The sequence below is a fragment of the Gopherus flavomarginatus genome, chromosome 4 (assembly GCF_025201925.1).
Source record: "Gopherus flavomarginatus isolate rGopFla2 chromosome 4, rGopFla2.mat.asm, whole genome shotgun sequence".
Classification (NCBI taxonomy): domain Eukaryota; kingdom Metazoa; phylum Chordata; order Testudines; family Testudinidae; genus Gopherus; species Gopherus flavomarginatus.
The window spans coordinates 204,895,677-204,920,468 of record NC_066620.1 but is presented as its reverse complement, the minus strand read 5'-3'; the positions used below and the strand labels follow the sequence as shown (position 1 = coordinate 204,920,468).

The window sequence follows — 24,792 nt, the reverse complement described above, 5'->3', positions numbered from 1 at the left end:
ATAAACTGATAGTTAAAAGTTAATAGAACAGACGTACTTCATATCTCTTTTGCCTGTAAAGGGTTAACAAGATCAGTGAGCCAGGCTGTCACCTGACCAGAGGACCAATCAGGGGACAGGATACTTTCAAATCTTGAGGGAGGGAAGTTTTTGTGTGTGCTGTTAGATTTTGGTGGTTGTTCTCTCTGTGTTCTGAGAGTGACCAGACGTGCAACCAGGTTTCTCTCCAATCTCTCCGATACAGGCTCTTATATGTCCAGAATAGTAAGTACTAGGTGATAAGGCGAGTTAGGCTTATGTTTGTTTTCTTTATTTGCAAATGTGTATTTGGCTGGAAGGAGTTCAAATGTCTATTTTGCTGAAAAGATTTTAATTTGTACTTGTATACTTAGGCTGGGAGGGTATTCCCAGTGTCTATAGCTGAAAGACACTGTAACATATTCCATCTTAAATTTACAAAGATAATTTTTACTGTTTTTTCTTTCTTTAATTAAAAGCTTTTCTTGTTTAAGAACCTGATTGTTTTTTTATTCTGGTGAGACCCCAGGGGACTGGGACTGGATTCACCAGGGAATTGGTGGGGAGAAAGGAGGGAAGGGGAAGAGAAAGGTTAATTTCTCTCTGTGTTAGGATTACTTTCTCTCTCAGAGAGAGTCTGGGAGGGGGAGAGAGAAGAAGTGGGGGAAGGTGGATTTTCCTCTCTGTTTTGTGATTCAAGGAGTTTGAATCACACAGTGATCTTCCAGGGTAACCCAGGGAGGGGAAGCCTGGGAGAGGCAACGGTGAGGGAAAGGGTTTACTTTCCTTGTGTTAAGATCCAGAGGTACTGGGTCTTGGGGGTCCCCGGGCAAGGTTTTGGGGGGACCAGAGTGTACCAGGCACTGGAATTCCTGGTTGGTGGCGGTGCTACAAGTACTAAGCTGGTAATTGAGCTTAGAGGAATTCATGCTGGTACCCCATCTTTTGGACGCTAAGGTTCAGAGTGGGGAATTATACCATGACAGTATGTCATTCTGGTCCTTACTTATTTCCTCTTTTTGGTATATACTTCTCAGGCTATTTGCAAGGTGCCCTGTTCCATTGCAAATTTCCTGCTGTCTCAGCATCATTATTTTGCCCTTTTTAAAGACATACTTATTTGTTTCATATCTTGCAGTTAGCACCTTGCTAAAATATCTCCTAGAACAGTTTTCAAAACATGGTAAAGGTTAGTATTTGGCAAAATTCCACTCCCTAAAGTTAGCTTCATCTTAACTGCAAGGCATCATGAGAGTCCTGCTCCCAGGCAAGCCTTAAAATCTTTCTTGGGCTATCTTATGTGTCAGCATAACCAAGGGAAGAGTTTCCCAGCTCAGCTAGTAAAAATGGCATGTCTGTTACCAAGCAGGACAAGTTTCATTTATGGTTCTATACAAGTATAAGCAATATAGCAACAAAATTAGTCATACCAGGTTACTGCTCTACTCAATGCTCCCTAGGAAATAATAGTGAGTCTTTCCCCCTCTCTCACACTGGTTTTTCAAGAAAATTTTTGAACGGTCTCAGTTTTATCCCAATGAGGAATGGAACATTCTTCAAATCTCATAAATGTTCACAGGATGGGGAAACTGTTTCTGACCCTGCTCCATACTAGGACAGATTCTTATTTACACTAAGGCCCTTCTACACCACTCTGAATTTTTTACTTCCACAGTGATGTGGAAAGGCCCTGGTGTAAAGAATCTGGCCCATTATCTTTCCAAATCAAAGACAGTGGCCCAGGTTCTTTCTCATTTAAACCAGATTAGTTATACCCAGTTACTCTATTAATTAACTAAATTAATTGATTAATTGATACAAATGTAGATCAGTGGTTTTCAGACATTTTAGGCTGTGTGCCCCTTTCCAGATAATGTTGCCTAGCACGTACCCACGTCTGAAACAGGCAGAGGGGATGCATGAGGAAAGCATGTGGGATCACATGCCCAGCCCTCCCCTCCTTCCCCCCCCCAATTTCTGCCTTCCCTTTTGCAACAGCTTTTAGAGGTTTTCAAACTATGGGGCACGTGCCCTGGGAAGGGCACAGAGGAATATTCAGGAGGGTGAGCAGCAACGCAAGTGGCTTGGGCCAGCCCTGTCCGGCAAGGCCCAGGGAGGGAACATCACCTCCACCCCCTAACTTAGCTCAGCAGGTCACCAAATCTATCTGGGTTGGCGGGACGGAAGCAAAAATTGTAACTCAAATGAGCTGAGCCTCCCCTGTGAGTTTTCCAAATTTTTGGTCACACCTTTCCTCCAGAACCCAGACAGGTACTCCCTCCCTGAGCCCTGCCCCACAGGGTTGGCCCTAGCCACGTGGTATCCCCGGCCTGAGCCGCCCTACATTTGAAAAAAACCTCTTTACTAAGTAAAATGTGTTGTTCATCATTAAAGGATTTTTTGTGTTCTCCCTGACAAGAGCTTGTGTACCCGAGTTTGAAACCACAGGTGTCAATGAATATTAGACTCGCTAAGCCTTAGAGATAACTAGGTGTGTCAACTCTCTGTAAAGACCCTTTGTGACATGAAATTATTCAGTTCGCTCTAATTGTGAAATTTACTTATAATTAGCAATGTATAAGAAACTCAGGTCAGCTGCTTAATTGGAAGCAGAGGTTTCTTGGCGCTTTCCAAATACACAATATTAAGAAGTAAAAATCAAATGCAAATAACATCTTTTTGGAAGAGTGTACAACAAACCCAGTGTTCTAACCAGTTCCAGTTAGGATTTTATTAAACCTGCTGTGACGCTGCGTCACCCTGCCAAAGCAGGAAACAGGTGAGCTATATATCGTGCTCCAGTGAAGAAATCCATTTATTTCCACCTACTCTTGAAAGGTGCAGAAGATATTTCCTGTCTTCCCAGAAAGGAAAGGTAAGATTTACATTCCTTTATTTAACATGTGGAGACCTTATTCTCAGGTTTTAAAATATAATCTGCTACAAAGAAGGTTGTTTGAAACATTCGGGTACCCAGAGCAACATAAAGCCTGGATTTTTTTCAATGAAATGAGGAAGGATAAAATATAGGCAAAGGGTTAGCAAAAGTAAGAAGAGAAAATATGAAAAGAATCAAGAAACAATAAAAAGTGTCCTTTACATGACATGACTAGGCAATAAAGCAGCAGTTAAGCAGGGGTATTAAATAGTATATATGTTTAAACTCCAGTTCTTTGTGTGCACTGTAGGCTTAGATAAAATTATCTTCAGGACAGGGATCCTATCTCCTTACATAGCTGTAAATTACCTTGCACATATAGAAAGCTACCTAAAGATCAATTGTGTGTATCATTATAAAACAATTTTACTAGATAATAAATAATGAATGGAGGGGGTTCACTTTTGTAAGAAAGAGAGGAAGACAGCCCGGTTTGTACGAATAGTTTAAGCTAGACTGAGTCTTTCCAAATCTCAGCCCTTGGGAGGGGAACAGAAGCACACAAAAGAAGATTTCTGCCTGTAATGCTGAAATAATACAGGCTGGAGGTATTAAGGCACTGATCCTGCAATGGTGCGCATGGATCAGCTCCATGCTATCAATGGGACTTTGGACTTGTACAGAGCACGGAGCTGATTGCAGGATCAGGCTCTAAAGTTTAACTCTCAGAGCAACTAGGTTTACATCTTCTAATGCAGGGCTTCCCAAACTGTGGTACATAAGCTGTTGGGGTATGCGAGACATCTCTGTGGGGGAGGAGGTATGTGGGAGAAATTGTGTAATGGTGGATTTTATTTATTCATTATTTTATTTATTGCATTTTCATAATAGGCTACTCAGATGAAGCTTTAAAACTCAGTGGGAGTTTGTTATGTACAATACGGTTAAATAAAAATATGGTTAATTTACTTCAATATGTACCAATGAGAACGCAGATAGACATGCATCTGACGAAGTGGGTATTCACCCACGAAAGCTCATGCTCCAAAATGTCTGTTAGTCTATAAGGTGCCACAGGATTCTTTGCTGCTTTTACAGATCCAGACTAACACGGCTACCCCTCTGATACTTGACAGGCAAAGACGCTGACATACGGCATCTCCCCCTCCAATCACCGTACAGTGTGGGTTCCGTTGCCCAGAAACTGTCCAGTCTAACTGAGCTCAGAACTTAATCAGGGTTTTTTACAGTTGTATACATTGCCCTTTAACTATATGTATATTCGTATGTAACAACGAAATGTGGACAGCTGGCTAAAGACAGGTAGTGTTAAGAAGAACACACAAAATATAGGTGATGAGAAGGGTAGGACTACACTGGCAGCTGGTAGATCTGGAATGGGCTATGCAATAAGAAAAGTTTGGGAACCTCTATTCTAAAGCATAAGCATTTGGGTGAAAAGGATGGAGTTTTCGAAAACATCTAAGTAGGTAGGAGTCCCGTTGACACTCAATAGGATCTGGCAGGCATTTTTGTAACTTTGTAGGAATCATGTAAATAACTCATCGTTCTATTTTGTTTTTATTACAAAATTTTAGAATGAACATTTTTGCCATTTCCTTTGGGGAGATTTCTCAGTCTTATGTCCAAATTTAACCATATTTGCAATTTCTATTAGTTGGTTATTTTCACCTCAGAACATGCCCCAGCATATATTTTCCCAAGTTTTTAATGCCAAAGTCACTTCTATGTGAAAAATTCCTTTTTTTCCACTTGGATAAGTGTGCAGTTTGCTTTAAGAGTGGCCTGGTTTCACCTGAAAACAGGCACATTTTAGATTAAAATACTTGTGTACAGCTACAAATTTATCAAAAAAATACTCCTATTGTCTAGTGCAGAAAGAAATGCAAGAAAAAATCATTTTATTAAGAGTATTTCTTTAATCTCAAGTACTGGTGCAGTCATGCATAATATTACATTTGGAAATAGTAAGATAAAGTTATAAGATAACAAATGTGTACTAATTATACCTTAAAGTCAAAACAACACAGCACCAGAAAATGTATTACCAGGAAAGAAAAATTACATATATTTACCCTAAAGATCAGCATTAAACTGTTTAGTGTTCATATATATTAGAAGTTAAGGCCAGATCCTTAGCTAGAAAATGAACATAGTTTCATTGCCAGCCAAGGAACTGGCCCATATTGAATCCATATGCCACAGACAGATACAATTAATAGATACTTTGCATGCATCCGACGAAGTGGGTATTCACCTATGAAAGCTCATGCCCCAATGTCTAGATCAGATAGTAAGTTATATGGTTTCTTTTCTTTGGTATTTGCATGAATATAAGTGCTGGAGTGCTTTAATTTGTATTCTTTTTGAATAAGGCTGTTTATTCAATATTCTTTTAAGCAATTGACCCTGTATTGTGTCATCTTAATACAGAGAAACCATTTGTATGTATTTTTCCTTTCTTTTTTATATAAAGCTTTTTTTTTAAGACCTGTTGAAGTTTTCTTTACTGGGAAATTTCAGGGAAATTGAGTCTGTACTCACCAGGGAATTGGTGGGAGGAAGAAATCAGGGGGAGATCTGTGTGTTGGATTTGCTAGCCTGATTTTGCATTCCCTCTGGGTGAAGAGGAAAGTACTTTTGTTTCCAGGATTGGGAACAGAGAGGGGGAGTCACTCTGTGTAGTTTCACAGAGCTTGTGTCGGTGTATCTCTCCAGGAGCACCTGGAGGGGGGAAGGGAAAAAGGATTATTTCCCTTTGTGGTGAGACTCAAGGGATTTGGGTCTTGGGGTCCCCAGGGAAGGTTTTTCAGGGGGACCAGAGTGCCCCAAAACACTCTAATTTTTTGGGTGGTGGCAGCAAGTACCAGGTCCAAGCTGGTAACTAAGCTTGGAGGTTTTCATGCTAACCCCCATATTTTGGACGCTAAGGTCCAAATCTGGGACTAAGGTTATGACACCCAATATGTCTGTTAGTCTATAGGGTGCCACAGGACTCTTTGCTGCTTTTACCGATCCAGACTAACACGGCTACCCCCCTGATACTAGATACTTTGTGTGTTCATATCTGTATTTGGGGAGCTGAGATTACAACCTCAGTTCTAAAATTGCACAAAACACAGGACTAGATCAGTTCAGGTAAAGCAGAAACTCTTTTAATGGTAGCAGTAGAAGGTCCCTTATCCTCCATATAAGTCAGCTACTAGAGTACAATGTCACAAGGCAATTATACTAGTAGATTGCCAATACCTCGCACCAGATAAGTCTACAGATAGACAATACCTTTTCTAAGACGAGAGGAGTGCAGGCAGACATTAAGATTGGGGAAGACATAATGGACCAGTTCCTTACTTGGTGTAAATGGATTTAGTTTCATTGATGTATATAGAACTTTAGAGACTGAAGTTGATAGAGCTACAAGTAAGGATATGGTCCATTGCTTCCAGTATTATATAAGCAATGTGGTGAGTAGTGGAGCTGGCTATACCAGTAGGAAAAGTGCAACCTGCTTTTCCCCCACGCTCTCTGTCAACGTGCTCTCTTTGCAAGTAGCTCTAGAGACCCACTTCTGCAGCACATGGAAATGTCAGCTAACCCCAACATCATTTTACCAGGGATACATTAAACCACAACCACTAACCTTCTGCTAAAGCAAATATAAAACTAAGCTAATAATAAATCAACCTGGCATCAGACACTTAAGCCTACTTAGACTGGGGCTTGGGCACAGGGCCAATGGAAGTGAATTCCAGCCCAGCCACTAGCTCAAGCCAGTTAAACCTTAGGTACTTTGAGCCAAAGCCTCCAAGCTGATCCTAACTACAATGACAGGGAGCAAAGATCCCCACGATAATTGTGTCCTGGGCCTTACAGGGATTTGAAAATACTCCCGAGCACTTTTTGAATTGCACCCAGAATCAGACAAAATGCAAAGTAAGGATTCAAGCACACCTCTCATATGCTGAGAGTCCTGTACAGTGCAAGAAGTGGGCAGCTGCATTCTGCACTGGATATGGCTTCTAGGTGGACCTCAAGGGCAGCCTTGTATCCCAACAGATCACCATTGGGTGAAAACCATTGCTGTGTCCCATTTACACAATTATGCTATGAGCAAACTTTCTATAACAAATGTCCTGAAACAACCCATCTTTCCTGGGACACAATCCCTGGCCCAGCTCCTGACCTATAGCAATATTTCAGTGCTGGTCATTAATCACCTAGCCTTTGAACATGAACACAGCGAACACAACAATTTTTATTCCTCTCAGTTATTCAGCTAGATCAGCAACCTATGGCATGCACACCAAAGTTGGCACGCAAGCTGATTTTCAGTGCCACTCACACTGCCCAGGTCCCGGCCACTGGTCCAGGAGGCTCTGCATTTTAATTTAATTTTAAATGAAGCTTCTCAAATATTTTAAAAACCTTATTTACTTTACATACAACAATAGTTTAGTTATATATTATAGACTTATAGAAAGAGACCTTCTGAAAACATTAACATGTATTACCAGCACACAAAACCTTAAATTGGAATGAATAAATGAAGACTTGGCATAGCACTTCTGAAGGTTGCCGACCCCTGAGCTAGATTATGACTAGGACTTTGCATTCACACTGGGGAGAAGGAATCCCCCCTCAGTATTCTCACGTGAGCTATTCAAAGGTTGGGTAGGTGTAGGCGTAGTTACTTACCCACTTACTCCCTCCCCAGAGCAGGTGGAAGAGGAATGAACAGAGACTTAGCTCTGCCCTTACTCACTGGCCAGAGTCATGAGTAAAGCTGTGGGAGCTGGAGGTGGAAGTTTACATTGGTGCTATAGACCAGCAATAAATTACTATGCTGAGAAGCAAAGAGAAAACAGGAGGAATTGAGTCAGAGAAGGATGTCTCCTAAGGATACTTCTGGGAGCTTATATACCACCCCTTGGTCAGGGTTGTATCTTATGTTAATCTAGCCCTAAACCTTACTTTCCTTCCATGCAGATGGCCACCTCTCTGCTTTCAATTATAAACAAGGGGCACTGGTTTGAACAAAACCTAAGGGACTAAATTCAAATCAGATTTGCACTGGCTCCTGCTGCTGTAACCTCAGGTGCATGTCCCCAGCAGTAGAAAATCTGCTGAGGAGGCAGGTATGGTACCATGTCTTCAGTATCCCCTCCGCAATGGGATGGACAGTATGGGCCAGTGCAATCCCGTAAGTGGCTAGGAAGGGAATATTGCAAAGGTGGGTAAGATTCCTGTGGAGCTTTGGCTGGAACCTAAACCTGTTCCCACATAACGAAAGCCCCATGGCAGGGTGGCATCAGTAGTAATGTATCTCCTTCCTCCACGCAGGGAAATTAGGACATCCCTCTACATTTAATTTAGGAGAAAGGAAAACCTTCTAGTAGAGAAGCACGTACTGTGAGAAAATTCTTTCTAGTATAAAGACCTGGTGTCAAACCCACTACCTTTCCGATTGAGAAAAACCCCAGATATATACAGCACAAAGCAGCACACTTCTGCTGGAATGTATTTAAATAAACATAAGCTATAGGCAGGAAAGAGAACGAAGCAGGTTGTTCTTCCCTTTTCAGAGATGACTCTCCTGGCTGCATTTCTGGGCCTGGCTGCTGTGCTGCAGACATCCACCGGACAGGTAGGACAAGAGCTGGGTGGGAAACTTTTTCCAATCCCAGGAATATTTTGAGGTTTCTGAATCACAATGAAAAGTAAAAATGTCAAATATGTTTGCAAACTGATAAAGAAAAAAACATTTTTATGTCAATTGAAATGTTCCACTTCAGTCATTTCAAAGCATTTCATGTTGATTATGACTCTTTTTTGAGGAGATGGAGTGTGAAATTTTAAACCTAGTTAAGTCCCTACAGCAATACAAGCACTTAAATCCGCTTAAGTCCTTAAAATGGCGTAAGTGTTCAAGGCAAACTAAAGCAGTGGCTCTCAACCTTTCCAAACTACTGTACCCCTGGCAGGAGTCTGATTTGTGTTGAGTACCCACAAGTTTCACCTCACTTAAAAACTACTTGCTTACAAAACCAGACATAAAGATACAAAAATGTCACAGCCCACTGTCACTGAAAAATTACTTTCTCATTTTTACCATATAATTATAAAATAAATCAATTGGAATATAAATATTGTACTTACATTTCAGTGTATAGTATATTGAGCAGTTAAAAAAAAAGTCATTGTTTGTATGAAATTTTAGTTTGTACTGACTTTGCTAGTGGTTTTTATGTAGCCTGTTGTAAAACCAGGAAAACATCTAGATGAGCCGATGTACCCCATTGAAAACATCTGCGTAGCCTCAGGGATACACATAACCTGGTGGAGAACCTCTGGACTGAAGGACAGATTTTGCAAAGACTTTCCAGATTAACTTTACTCACATAAGTAGTCCTCTCAATAGCAATAGGATTACTCATGTGAGTAAAGTCAGACACATGAAGAAGCAATCATAGGATCAGAGCCTAAGACCCTGAGGCTGAGTAAGGTTTACAAATGAAAAGTGAAATGACACACACATGCAGCAACACTGACTGAGCTTGGATAGTGATAACAGGGAAAACAGAGGGTTACAAAGAAAACTGTTTTGTAACCTTATGTATAACATTCACAATAATGAAGGAATTCTATAGTATACTAAAGAACTCAAAACATTTCATGGTATTTTCATGAATGGTTCTTCCCGATAACAATCCAAAGCAGTGTGGACCGATGCATGTTCATTTTCATCATCTGAGTTAGATGCCGCCAGCAGAAGATTGATTTTCTTTTTTGGTGGTTTGGGTTGTGTAGTTTCCACATCAGACTGTTGCTCTTTTAAGACTTCTGAAAGCAAGCTCCACACCTCATCCCTCTCAGATTTTGGAAGGCACTTCAAATTCTAAAATCTTGGGTTGAATGCTGTAGCTATCTTTACAAATTTCACGTTGGTACTTTCTTTGAGCTTTGTCAAATCTGCAGTGAAAGTGTTCTTAAAATGAACATGTGCTGGGTCATCATCCAAGACTGCTATTACACATAATATATGGCAGAATGCAGGTAAAACCGAGCAGGGAATATACAATTCTTCCCCAAGGAGTTCAGTCACAAATGTAATTTTTAATGAGTGTCATCAGCATGGAAACATGACCTCTAAAATGGTGGCTGAAGTATGAAGAGGCATGCAAATGTTTAGCATATCTGTCATGTAAATACCTTGCAATGCCAACTACCAAAATGTCATGCAAATGCCTGTTCTCACTTTCTGGTGACACTGTAAATAAGAAGAGGGCATTGTTATCTTCTGTAAATGTAAACAAACTTGTTCGTCTGAGCAATTGGCTGAACAAGAAGTAGGACCAATTGGACTTGTAGGCTCTAAACTTCTACATTGTTTTGTTTTTGAGTGCAGTTATGTAACAAAACAATCGACATTTGTAAGTTGCGCTTTCACGGTAAAGAGATTGCACTACAGTACTTGTATGACATGAATTGAAAAATACTATTTCTTTTATTTATCCCTTTTCAGTGCAAATATTTGTAATAAAAAATAATACACACTTTGTATTCTGTGTTGTAATTGAAATCAATATATATGAAAATGTAGAAAAAACATACAAAATATTTAACAAAATTTGAATTGGTTTTCTATTAACAGTATGATTAAAACTGCGATTATTCCCATTAATTTTTTTAATTGCAATTAATTTTTCTTAGTTATTCACATGAGTTAACTGTGATTAATTGACAGCACTATTAAATAGATAAATAATAATACATTCAGAGGAGTTTTCCTGTCTTTACTGTATTTGGCCCAATATATTTCAAAGAATTTGGCAGTCTAAAAATTCTAAGATTTGATAACACTATCAGTTTTTGATTGCTAAATTGTGCTCACTGGGACCACATGTGAAGTAAGGTGCTATATAGCATAGAATAAAGATATTAGAATCTGACCTATAGTTAATTAATCAATGATTGATTGACAGATTCATTCTGATGAAATTAATTTTATAAACATAATTAGTTTATGAAATATTTTAAAGACACATTAATTGGAATGGATTCCTAGGTTTACATATAAAATATTTTAGACTCACATAACCAAGTACAGGAAAAACTATTGTACATTCCTTTAATCTAGACTCCAGACTTAGCTTCTCTGTCAACTGACAACAGAAATCAACAAAAGGAGATTGTTGACAAACACAATGCCTTAAGGAGACAGGTGATGCCAACCGCTAGCAACATGCTGAGGATGGTAAGATGTATTTTGCAAAGCAATCTATAATGCATACAAACCCTATCAATGTTACTAGAAAATTTGGAAGGGCATAGCATATCCCCTGGCAGAAAACATGCCATTTGAATCCTTTCCCCCATAAAATCTTAGTGAACATAGTAGTTAGTAGGGGAAAGGAGTATGTTGGATGTGACAAATCTTGCTGCTCATGAAAAATGATGTCTCCTTTTGAACTGAAGGGAAAAACCACTAGATCTGGTCTCTCAGGTTGCCCTGTGACGTATTCTCCATCTAGCTGATCACCATGGTATCTAGCCTCCTCCTGAGGTGTGCAGCTACTGAGCTGCTTCTCATTTTACCGCCCAAATGAGAGAGGAGGAATTGTCAAGAAAATGTTCAACACTGAAAATGCAATTTCCAAGTGTATGTTCTCTTCTATGTTCTGCATTACCAAGTACTAAGAGGTACACATCTGAATACCCAATGTTTCTCATTTAATTAAGGAATGGAGTCCTGCAGCTGCAAAGAATGCCAAAAGTTGGGCAAATAATTGTACTTTATCTCACAGTCCCCCAAATAAAAGGAGAACTAGTAAGTAAAGTATCACTTTTTAATGAACAATGCTTCATTCAAACCATTATACAAACAATTTGCAGATAATGTAACCCCATTCATATTTAAGTGGTATTAATATTTTGCTGAATGAATAACATTTATAACACTGGAGTGTATGGATTCATCTATTCTGCATAAGCAACAGTTTTTGAATATTGACTATAATTTCAACATTAAAGAAATAATGAAAAATGTACAAGAAATTTCACCATTTTTAACTTCTGAAGAAAAATTGGGGAACAAAATCATATTTTTTTAGATTTATCTCCTTCTAATCCCGCTCCTCCCATTCTTTATCCCCAAACAGCTCTAATAATATGAAAAGTACTTGGTGAGAAGGTAAATCCCTTTTAACTGAGGTCACTTGCATTTGTTCACAGAGTGATGAACAATGCTATCGTTAATTTGAGTTTATGATGGATTCAAGACTGGATCCAGAGCAAGACCCTGGACGTGAACACTCCTGACACATGAGAAAGTTAGAATCCAGATCCAAATTTAGGCTTTGATTCTGATCTATGTTGTGCTAGTTTTACACTGGTGTAATTCCATTGACATCTATGGAGTTATTCCTGATTTAAGAATCTTTGCAAGAAATCCCATTTTCCCAATATTTTCATACCAAATACCAGGATGGATTAACAGTAGATCCTTAAAATCTGGATATAGTTTATGGAGGAAACGAGAAGGCTGGACCAATATGTGACTATTCAGGATGCATTAGACAAGGAACCAGAGGGCAATGTCAAGTTTATTTGTTCTGTCCAGAGTGGATGGATTTCAGAGTTTTAGGGATATGTTGGCATTTTGGTGGATCTGGGCTCTGCTAATTTATTGCTGCCATGAAAGTTCAGATAAACATCTGAATCTTTGAATACTTATGAGAACTAAAGGTAACCTTGGAACCATTGGAATTTACCCAACGCTATTCATTCATGACCTGAAGAGTGACAGAGGGCAGGGTTGTAAAATGTGAGTATTCAGGAAATGAAATAGATTCTTCCCACCAACCTCTTCTAGAAATTCCTGAATCTTCTACTGGTTCTCCCCACACGCTGAAGCTTTTGTATCGTCTTAAGCCCCTTTCATTCGCTTTTGTGAATGGTTTCCTTTCCATTTCAGCAGTGAACTGTGGCGAAAATCTCTACATGTCAACTGCACCCAATTCCTGGTCAAATGCAATTCAAACCTGGTACAATGAGGTGGAACACTTCATATATGGTAATGGGTCAACCATACCAAATGCAATGATTGGCCATTACACTCAGGTAAGGACCAGAACACCACTTGTCCTATTCATGTTTTAACTGATACATGCTTGCTAAATGATTAGAGGTTTTTAAGACCCGGCTTGACAAAACCTTGGCTGGAATGATTTAGTTGGTGTTGGTCCTGCTTTGAGCAGAGGATAGGACTAGATGACCTCTGGAGGTCTCTTCCAGCCCTAGTATTCTATGATTCTATGATTACCAGAGGTAGGAGAAATAACAGCCTCAATATATTTAATGGAAATAAACACCATAAAGGACAAGAATTATTCCAACAGAACAAAAGTAATGGGACAAAAAACAAAATAAAACTATGGAAACTGTAGACTAAATATTATGACCAACTTCCTCACAGTAAGGTCTGTTAGACCAAGGAATGTGATGGAAACCGTATGGCTTGCATAATTTAAAACTAGGCTAGACCAAGCTCCCTAAGTTGTAGGGAACCATACCACATTGGCAGTGAGAGAGTCTAGATAACCTACTAGATTTTTTTTTCTTGTGGGACTAATGTTGTTCCTGCTGTTGTTCAGGCCCTAAATTAACATCATCTTCCCTTAGCTTTCCTTCAATACATTCTTCAGACACATACACACACACACTCACTCACATGCGCTAGTTATAAACTAACCAAGCTAATTCTCTTACAGGCTACGAAAGAAGAAAGTATAAAAGAAGCTTAATTTGTATGTGTAAATATTTTGGAGGCATTTGATTATTACTTGAATGGGGGCGAGATAAGAACCTAGAGAGATAAACATTTCTAGGTTGGTTTACAAATGCTCTGTATAATTGTGTTGTCTTAGATTTCATGACCAGAAGGAGCCATTATGACCATCTAGTCTCACTAGTTGCGTGTAACACAGAGCAGATAATTTTATCCACTGATTCCTGCCTCTTGCTCAACAATTTGTGGTTGAACCAGTGTATATGTTTGTATGCATATGCCTGACTTAAAAACTCCAGGTGACTAAGAATCTACTATGTTGCTTGGGTGTCATTCCAATTACGTCCTAGATGGTTTTCTATGAAGGATGCATAAGACAATATGAAAACTACATAGTGTTTCTGTTTCCTTTCCTACACGATGTGACATATTATGCTACACTGTGTAATAAGATAATATGCCCAAATCGCAACTTCACAGGAAAATGTTTTAAAATGTATATTTTATTATATTAAAAATATAGAGCCCTTCATATTCACTCATTTATTTATTCTTCTCTCTCCAGGTGGTTTGGTACAGGTCTTACCAGATTGGATGTGCACTTGCCTTTTGTGGTTCTCAGAAATATTACAAATACTATTATGTTTGCCATTACTGCCCTGCGTATGTATTAACTATGGATTTAATTGATTATCAGAATTCCTTAGTTCTTTAATTCATCAAAACGATCCAAGGAGCTGTCAGCTACATTGCAAAATGCAGCATATTTTTTAAAGTGGGCTTATGGTCAGAGGAGCAATTCAGTAATAATGGTATGCATAAGCATACATGCAAATTACATTCTGAAATAAAACAACCCACAAACCCCCCAATAATTGCCCAGTGAGGTCTGCTCCGCTTATAAATCTAAGCATTTTTTCTTAACAGCTGGGCAAATCAAAAAGAAGGTGCTCATATTTCTAACTAATAGGGGCCTGCAAGAAACTTTCCGTAGGACATGTTATATACTAACTGCCTCCTGCAGGGTATTTTGTACCTTCCTTTGAAGTAGCAGTGCTGGTCATTGCAAGCCCGCTACTCAGGATGGCACATAAGCACTTGCAGGTATTGTAAGCAATCTGTCATTAATAAGGCTACGAGTCTGTCACGAAGGTCACAGAAGTCACAGATTCCATGACCTTCTGTGACATCTGTGACTTCTGCAGCAACTGGTGCTGGCTCAGGAGCTGCCCGAGTGGGGCAGCCCTGGGCCAGCAGCAGCAGTTTGGGTGTGCGGGAGGGGGCTCAGGGCCAGAGGCAGGGAGCTGAGAGGTGCGGGGGGGGTCTGCTTACCTCAGGGTGAGGCTCCCCAGCTCCCACTGGCATAGCCCTGCAGCTCCCAGGCAGCAGAGGGGCCACAGGCGGCTCCATGCCGCACACTGCCTGCCTCCGCAGGCTCTACCCCTGCAGCCCCAATTGGTTGTGGTTCCTGGCCAATGTGCACTGCGGCAGCTGGTGCTTGTGGCGGGAGCAGCATGCTGAGCCCTCTGACCCCTCCACCACCTAGGAACTGCAGGGACGTGGAATGGGTAGGGAGCCCGGCCCCCTGCCAGCCCCATCAACCCTCCCCCCCACAGCATCAGCATGGGTCCTGGGCCATGGTGCCTGCCCACCCCCACCATCAGGGTCCACCTCCTCCAGCACCCACGAACCACCCACCCCAAGAGCACCATTGCCCCCCGCCAAGTTTTAGTCACTGGTATTTTTAGCAAAAGTCATGGACAGGTCACGGGCCATGATTTTTTGTTTACTGCCCATGACTTTTACTAAAAATACCTTTGATAAAACATAGCCTTAATCATTAACAATAAAGACAATAGGGTAAGATTTTCAAAGCAGTGCAGGGGATTTGGCCATACACCTTTAATTCATTTTAATATTTACATGTTGACATTTGAAAATATTGTTTAACACATACGAGACTAAGGATGTGTCTACACTGCAGCCAGGGTTGTGATTGAAAGTCATGTAGATGCGTCTGTGCTAGTTTTATTCTCACTAACTTGCAAAATATAGCAGTGAGTGTGTGCATAAGCCTGCCTGACCCTGCGGGGCACATACTCACTTGTCTAGTCTGTGCTGAAGCCTGCCCCATGGCATCTTTGCTCCATTAGCATTGCGGTTAGATTAGAACTAGTGCAGGAATGTCTACACAACCAGCAAATCACACACACACACACACCCTGACTGCAGTGTAAATGTCCCCTGAGTGTAAATGAAGCTGTGTGTTGTGGAATGACTTCACAATTTATGCTGTTTAATTTTACCATTTCAGGGGGAACGACATAAACCTAATGAATACACCTTACAAATCAGGGCCAGTGTGTGGAGATTGCCCTAATGCTTGTGACAACGGACTATGCAGTAAGTTTTAGCAGTTTGAAGTATTGCAGTGGCATAGTTGTCACTTACTAAAACAATGTTTAATTCCCTTGGCGGGAAGGCTTTGAGAAATTATCAACTCAAAAATCTTGCCTACTGAACATGACTGCAAGGCCCTTACACACACTCATTTCTAACCATGTTATATTTAAAAATGAGCACGTGTAGGGGCTCATGTAAGGGCTTCTGAGAGGGGATGGTTATCCTGTCAGGGGACTGTCATAACGTTATCGTGTCCCCATCAGAAGACTGAGGAGGACATGATAACATTCTTCACATATGTCAGAGTTTATTATAAAGGAGATGGTGATCAGTTGTTCTGCACATCCTCCCAGGGTAGGACAAGTAATCGGCTCAGTTTATAGTCAGGGAGATTTATGTTAGATAGTAGCAAAATCTTTCTAACTGTAAAGATAGTTAAGCATGGGAACAGATTACTACAGAGGTTGTGGAATCCCCGTCATTGGAAGGTTTTGTTTTTTTCAAGAACAGGCTAGGTAAGTATTTCAGGAATGGTTTAGGAATATTTAATGCTGCTTCAGCATGGGGGCAGATGACCTTTCAAGGTCACTTCCAGCCCTGCATTTCTATGATTCTGTACTGAATAGGACTTTGCAATTATTCGTATTTATTATTTGCTTTGTGATAGTGCTTCCGAGCCGCGATCATGGGCCAGGACCCTGTTGTGCTAGGCACCACATAAGTATATAATAAATTCCACTGAAACCAATGAGAGAACTTGTGGAGTAAATTTATACAGAGAGATTATAGAGAGAGAACTATAGCTAGGCATATGCTGCTTAATATGAACCAGGAGATCATCGAGTTCCCTACCTTCCCCCCATCCACCACCCCCCCCCAAAAAAAAAAAAAGAAAAGAAAAAGGAACTTGTGACAATGTTAAAAATATTTAACACCTACAATGGCATGAGCAAGTTGCCTCAAGAGTTTTAGACTGAGTCATTCATCCAGTCCATGAGAGAAAATGGCATTTTCCTACCTCTCATTCTGGGTAATAGTTTTTGGGCCTCAGCGTGGAACCTTTCCTCACCCTGGTGAGCACTTACTCATGCAAGTAACTCCACTGAAACCAGTGGAACTAAGTGCTCCACCACGTGAGTGAGGATTGGCACATTCCAGCGCTTTGTGTTTCACGTACTAGCCCCTTTGCCTTTGAACAACAAATTTCTTCCAGGATTGCTGTGGTGCCTCTCTAACTGCAGCAGCTGCCGGGGGGGAGGGGGGGAGTGAGAAAAAGATGGCCCAATGGCTGAGTGTTTCACCTGCTACGTCTCCTAATGTGCCTTCCCAGGCAGAGAGAGGCAGCTCTCATCCCCCTCTCTCATGTGGTCAACTGTCAGTGCCTTTTGCTAAAAACCAATGCCACTTGTATTTGTGCACTAAGAACTGCAGAGTATATAGAAAAAACTGCAATGGATTTTGCTGTTGTAACTTCCGAGAGCCACAAACTCCTGGAGGTGCTGCACCTGAGGCAGGCACAATGCTTCTGGGAGTAAAGGGACAGTATGGCTGCTCTCCAAGTGAGACAGTGCCAAGCCCCTGAGCAAAGGTACAAGAGAAGTAGGACAGTTCCATATGGCTTCTTCCTCCAGGACTACCAGGAAGATATAATGATACACTTCACAGAATACACTAGGTTTGCAAATCTGGTTAGCTCATTCCTGGGACAAAACTCTTATGGGAAATAGAAGGAGAAAGAACTGATCAAGTCTTATTAAAATGTGACCCACCTCCACACCTGACTTGTCTTGTAATTGTATTGTAATAAGCTGTATTAAAACAATGTACTGCTGCACCTGATAAATTGCCTTAAACTAGTGAAGAAGTGAACAATTTTTGTGTTAGACATCTACAGCTTTACTGGGGAACAAATAAAAATGAATAGAAAAAATACTGTGAAAAATACTTATTGAGTCAAAATATGCTTTAAAGGAAATAATGTGGGGCTTTTTCCCCCCTCCTCTTGTTAATACCTAATCTCATGCTCTGTTTCATTTTCAGCCAATCCTTGTAAGTATGTGGACATTTACTTAAACTGTCCAAATTTAAAAGTGTTCCCTGGATGTACAAACTCCACGATCAATGCAATATGTCCTGCCTCCTGCCGTTGCACCACTGAAATAAAGTAACAGCCTCTGATTCCTCTCTTCATGGAAATTCTTCTTTTTAATGACAGCATCTTTTAGAAAATCAAGGTCCCATCTTGCAGCCCTTATCTATGAAATCCTACTGACGTCAATGGGGTTACTCACCTGAGTAAAAGCTGTAGGATCTGACCTTTCATCTCATGTTTTTTCCTGCCTTAATTCTTTGTTTTAAAATATAGTAGATTTTTCTTCCTTGCCTGAAATTCAGCATTGTATATGATAGACTTGTACAACATTGAATGACAGAGATTTACCTCTATCAATATCAACTTCATTCTTTACAAAATACCCTCTAAAGGTCACTTCCTGTCAAGATATACTTGTGGCATCCTTATTCTGAAAATAATGCCATTGATACAATGGGCCAGACTTCTCCGTCATCATTCATGTTGAGTGCCACCTTACTGCACAATCAATGGGATCAGTAAGTCTATTATTGCAAATGATTATCACACAAGGAAGGAAAGAAGGATTATGGGATAGGGAAATGATCTCCTAATAACAAATAGAGAACTGTCACCTGAATTACTTTCAAATCATTTGTCATTTCTGTGTTATTCAAATTACTCGTTTAATACTGCACAACTTGTTTTGGCTTTTATTACTTTTGTTTCATGTAAAATACTCTTTAGCCAACTTCCATGGGTGTATGTCTTTATCAGAATTCTTTGTTCATATAGCTTTGATGCAGCAAGCAATGTTTGACTGATATACCTGGAAACACTGCAGTAGATCTATAATGCTTATATTTTGAACGGGTGACATTTTTCTACTAGAAATAGACAAAGAATGTAGAGATGAGAGAAGTAATTTTAGTTAAAGTAACAACAAAATATCTTCTTGCTGTATGTTCCAATCTATGCATCCCATGAAGTGGGCTGTAGCCCATGAAAGCTTATGTGCAAATAAATTTGTTAGTCTCTAAGGTGTCACAAGTCTCCTGTTCTTTTTGCAAAAAATGTTCTGAGGCTCACAAATCAAGGGCCAAGTGGAATGAGTAAAGACTTTTCAGGTAAGGAGGTGGAATTTTACTAAGAATGAATTTGACTGCAGGAGGTTCCTGGAGGTGTAGGTAGGTCTGATGATCTCCCCCCAAGAGCAGCTGTGCTGGGGATGGACAAGTCCGGTCCTTCCCCAGTCCAGCTCGAGCTGGGAGCCCTCTGTCTGGAGCACTCCTATCAGCAGGGGGAGATTGGATTTCATGGGGAAGGACTTATTTCACAGTCTGTGACACATTTTTCATAGCCATGAAATTGGTAGGGTCCTAGTTATAATGAATACATTTTGGAAGGGATATTAAACCTTGTGTTTCAGGGCTAAGCTAAATTTGAACCATTTGAGATGAGGAATAGATCTAATGCACAGGGGGAGGGGAGGGAGGATTATCCCACATCAGCCTACTGCAGGGTTCTTACACTGTTCTTCTGAAGTAGCTGGTACTGGACACTGTCAGAGACAAAATACCGGATTAGATGGACCCCTGGTCTGATCCAGTTTGGTACTTCCTAGATTATCTATGAATAACAGACATCAATCCATTTCACAAATGACACTAAATATGGAATGTGACTTCCTCTCTAAAACTTTATGTTGGCTTATTGGCAACTGTTTCAAAATACTACCTCCTCTGCTTGGTCATAGGGTGTCATCCAAAGCCCTCTGAAGCCAATGGAAGTACCTTCCCAGTGAATTTCTGTTTAGCAAGTTTGGGGGAGACTGGGGGAAGACAGGGACAACATCCATTCAGTCATTTTTAAATATAAAAGTTTTCCTGGAATTAAGTGTTCAACCATATTTTCCCCACACTTCGCTACAAAATAAGTTTTGAATTCTTTGCCTGGGCAAGCAGTCGGCAAATGGTTAACAAACCTGTCTGCATCTCCCTCCTTGCACTCTCTCTCATATCAATGGCTCATTCACATCAGCTGGGGACTGTTTGTTAGAAGGAGGGTTGGTGCAGTGCAGGCATGATTAAATTGCTTGTGAATAGCTAGTGTCTGGATTCCACTTTTCAACATTTTCAGCAACAAGCCCCAAAAGCTATTTTATTGGGAAGTTAATTTTTAGTTTTATACATGATACTTGCCAATGTATATATATGTGAATCCATTACTTGTGAGTCTTTTCTAGTTAGACATATTGAATTTTCCTTTGAGTGACACAGGTGACTCATTCTACCTGTAAATCTATGAATGTCAAAGTAAACTTCAATGCAGATAATGTGAATCAATTTAAATTTCTACTAATAACATTACATACTGTGTAGAATATATACAAATGTAGGTCAACAGACTGTGCTAAAAGTAGAAGCACAAATAGCCGAAATAGTTTTCTTCTGTTCTGCTCCCAGGGTGTGATTCTCTGTTGACATACACCTTGTACAGTCATTTACACCAGTGAAAAGTGGGGATAAAACACTATGCTTCTCATTTGGTAGTGTGTTCACACCTATTTTGCACTTGGTATAAATGACCTCACTAGCTGGACACCAGTGAAGAATCAAGCCTTTTTCCCCCCCCAGACTCCACGGGCATATCTACAATAGGAAAAATGGTGTGTTTATAAAATGTGATAGCTGAGACTTAAAATCCTAGTGTAGACAAGGCCAGATGTAGTTTTAACATGTGTTAGTTGCTTTAAGTGAGCCTAGACCTATCTATAGGATTTTAAAACATGTTAGATATCATGTACTAGCTATCACATTTTAAAAACACACCATTTTTCCTACTGTAGATAGGACTCATCTGGTTTACATTTTGATAGCTACGTTCAGTAGATGTTGCTGACACAGTTTTGAAGGATGTGATTTTTCTGAGCTGTGGGAAATTGGTGTTAAGATCCTCTTGGATGTATTGCACTCTTGGAATCCAGACACTAGCTATCCACAGGCAATTTAACCATGCCTGACCCTGAGTCTTTTGTCATTCAGTTATTGGAGGATTTTGTCTCAGTTCCATCTGGAATCTCAGACTTTCTTCCAAAATGCTGCAGAGGCAAAAGTGTTATTTGAATGATTTTTCCCATATTAAAAACTACATCTTCAGTGGAGGAGAGTAATTAAGATACAAACCCCATCTGCTCCCCTCAGATATCTGCTGGATACTTCCTCAGGCCTGATGCTGTATTATGATCTGTACAAATTGACTGCTACACCCGGACAGAGCTCCACTAAACTTGAGGAGTCTGTCAGGATGCACATATGACTCACAATGCAGGATCAGGGTCTGAGAAGTTTGGCTGAGGGTCAGGTGTTAGACATCTACATTTACCATCCATGAAGGGCTCACTGGATGCAAACTAAGGGTTTATGAGGAAAAATAAACCAAAATAAGGAGCTAAAAAACAGGGATGTGTATGACAATGCAGTTTAGTTATCAAGAAACTTCCTTCTCATCTGTGAATCCCCAGCACTGAATCTTCCTTCCAAACCCAGACACATAGTCTGGTAATGGGGGACCATATATCTGAACACCTCACTATCTGTAATGCATTTAGCATCATAATATACCTGTGAAATAGTGAAACACCATTACCCCCATATTACAGGTGGGGAACTGAAGCACAAATGCACAGATCCACAGAAGTATTTAGACTTCATTATACTTTTTTGGGCCAAAGAGGCTAAGGTTCAGATTTGGTCCAGCAAGATCCAATAACTGTAAGTTCAAACTAAACAAATTCAGACTGCAAATAAGGCAGTGAAAGAAATTAAATATTGGAACAAACTACTGAGGATTGTGGGGGATTCTCCATCACTGGCAATATTTAAATTAAGGTCGGTAGTTTATTTTAAAGATATGCTCTAGTCCAAATGGTGATTATTTTAGGGAAGTTCTCTGACTTTTGTCATACAGGAAGCTAGACTTAATGATCACAACAGTCCCTTTTCACCTTAGGCCATGTCTACATCTAAAATTTTGCAGCGCTGGTTGTTACAGCTGTATTAGTACAGCTGTATAGGGCCAGCGCTGCAGAGTGGCCACACTTACAGCAACCAGCGCTGCAAGTGGTGTTAGATGTGGCCACACTGCAGCGCTGTTGGGCGGCTTCAAGGGGGGTTCGGGGAACGCGAGAGCAAACCGGGAAAGGAGACCAGCTTCGCCACGGTTTGCTCTCGCGTTCACCGAACCACCCTGCAAACCGCAGGGAAGGAGACCTGCTTGTTCGGGGAACGCGAGAGCAAACCGCGGCGAAGCTGGTCTCCTTTCCCGGTTTGCTCTCGCGTTCTCCGAACCACCCTGCAAACCGCAGGGAAGGAGACCTGCTTGTTCGGGGTTCGGGGAACGCGAGAGCAAACCGGGAAAGGAGACCAGCTTGATTACCAGAGGCTTCCTCAGGTATGCTGGGATACCTGCTTATTCCACGGAGGTCAAGAAAAGCGCTGGTAAGTGTCTATACTTGATTACCAGCGCTGGATCACCAGCGCTGGATCCTCTACACCCGAGACAAAACGGGAGTACGGCCAGCGCTGCAAACAGGGAGTTGCAGCGCTGGTGGTGCCCTGCAGATGTGTACACCTCCTAAGTTGCAGCGCTGTAACTCCCTCACCAGCGCTGCAACTTTCTGATGTAGACAAGCCCTCAGAATCTATTATTTCCATTTCCTGTTACTGTAATTATTTCTAGAATTTAAGAGAATGCACCTATTTTCAGAGCTCTATTACCCTAAATCTGCCCAAAGGAGGATCCTATCCAATGCAAAATTTGTTTCAATTCTGAGGTGAAGTAACTTGAGTACAACAATTGCCCCAGATATAGATTCATTAAGGAAATAGTATGATTTTTTGCAATATACCCTCAGTATTCAACTGGCATTGCACAACAAAGATAAAAAATCCATTCCCCTTTGTCTCATCCCAATCCAAGAAATAGTTTTGCAATAACCCACAGCAGTGAACTGAACTGGTGTAACCAGATAACCTGTCCACATATGTCTCATCCTGGATGAGAATGTCTGTGTTCCTGTACATCACAAGAGTCTACTCAGCTACTGGTATCTCTTTTCTTGTATTACAAAATAATTGTCTCTGTCCATCACCACTGTAGTTATGGGGGGGCAGGCAGGCAAAAGGGACTGCAGCTGCAAAAACGGAGGCCAAATCAAGGTCCTTTAAAAAGTTAGGCCCTAAGACAATACATTGAGACCTGGTTGAGAAGTAGTTCCTGGCAGCTGGTAGTGCCCACACAAGGAAGACACACACTGACTGAAATTTACCAGTTCAGTAGAGCTCCTAGGACAGCGGCTGTGCTCCTGTCCAGCTCTGAAGTGCTAAGGTTGGCAGAACTCACAGGAGAAGCAAGGTATAACTATCTGCTCTCCCCTAAGGAGGGAACCCCTCTTGCACAGCTAATCAGGCAATTGCACAGGGTGCATTCCTGCAAATTGCACCTGTGGGACTGAGTCTAGCCAAAGGCACCTGTTCTGTGCTTGACTGTGACATACACAGCAGAAAAGTTATTCTGAGAATATGACTGGTGACTGTGGAATGACAGGCACTGTCCTGGCACTCTAGTAAACATTTTGTTTTCATTCTGAACAACAAGACTTATGGATTCCCACTTTTTAAAATGTATCTACTTATTTTCCCCACAAGCTAACATGGAGGAAGCATATTATTGCCAAGGAGATGACCAAGCCAAAAGGTTAATTCTTTTTTTTTTCCAGTATGTATGTGAATTTAACACTTCCAAAGAAGGCAATTTCATAACTAAGCAGGTTTGAAGCCTGACTAAAGGATGCAGACTACATCAGACTGAGGCAAACCTTGTGGTTTTTTAGGGATGAAGCCAAAGACTGGTTCGGGTCTTGTTGATCCTAGATAATAGGAATTTTCAAAATGTGGGATAGGTTCCATAGCTTCCCTCTTGGTTAGCAATTTATAACAGATAAAAAAACAATGCTGGGGAACCATGGAAATAGCACTGGCACGCACCAGAGCACGGGGAGCAAGGCAATATTGCTCATTAAGGTTCTGATCCTCCAAGCGTTTACTAACTTGATTAAATCTATGCACATGAGCAATTCCGCAATCAGTGGGGCTGCTCATGTACTTAAAATTGCTCAACAGAGAAGCAGGAAACTGGAGTAGTGGCTAGAGCTGGTCAGAAAACTGTTCACTTGGCTGTTGAGAAATGGCATTTCAACAAAACCAATATTTTTCATGAAATCATATTGATTTTGATTAAGTTTCACAGGAACATTTTCCAAAACAAGATTTCTTACTTCAAAAAAAAAATCGTTTCAAGACTTCCTCCCCCACTATTTATTTCATGCCATGTCAATGATAATGCAGACTATTGTAATATACTGTTGTAATAAAACAGTCTGATACTTAGATCTTTAAAAGATAGCATTCAGTGTCCTAGCCAGAGGAGCAGCTGTTTCACTATTCCTGTTTGCCTGGAATTAAACAATTGTATTACAACACTGTAGCGAGTCGGTGTGGCTCCCCTCCTGCCCAGGAAAGGGAGCGCCCAGCCAGAAGCCTGAGTGGGCGGGGC

The 24,792-nt window shown here is 40.7% G+C and overlaps 1 protein-coding gene across 1 annotated transcript; it reads left to right on the top strand.

Annotated features, from left to right (window-relative positions):
* Positions 1 to 8,501: 8,501 nt before the first annotated feature.
* On the top strand, positions 8,502 to 18,705 carry LOC127048873 (serotriflin-like). Its single transcript, XM_050948948.1, has 7 exons — positions 8,502 to 8,561; positions 11,055 to 11,171; positions 11,657 to 11,744; positions 12,891 to 13,036; positions 14,269 to 14,366; positions 16,018 to 16,106; positions 18,147 to 18,705. Exons 1-7 carry the CDS (start codon positions 8,502 to 8,504, stop codon positions 18,272 to 18,274), a joined length of 726 nt encoding a protein of 241 aa, XP_050804905.1. The 3' UTR covers positions 18,275 to 18,705.
* Positions 18,706 to 24,792: the final 6,087 nt, after the last annotated feature.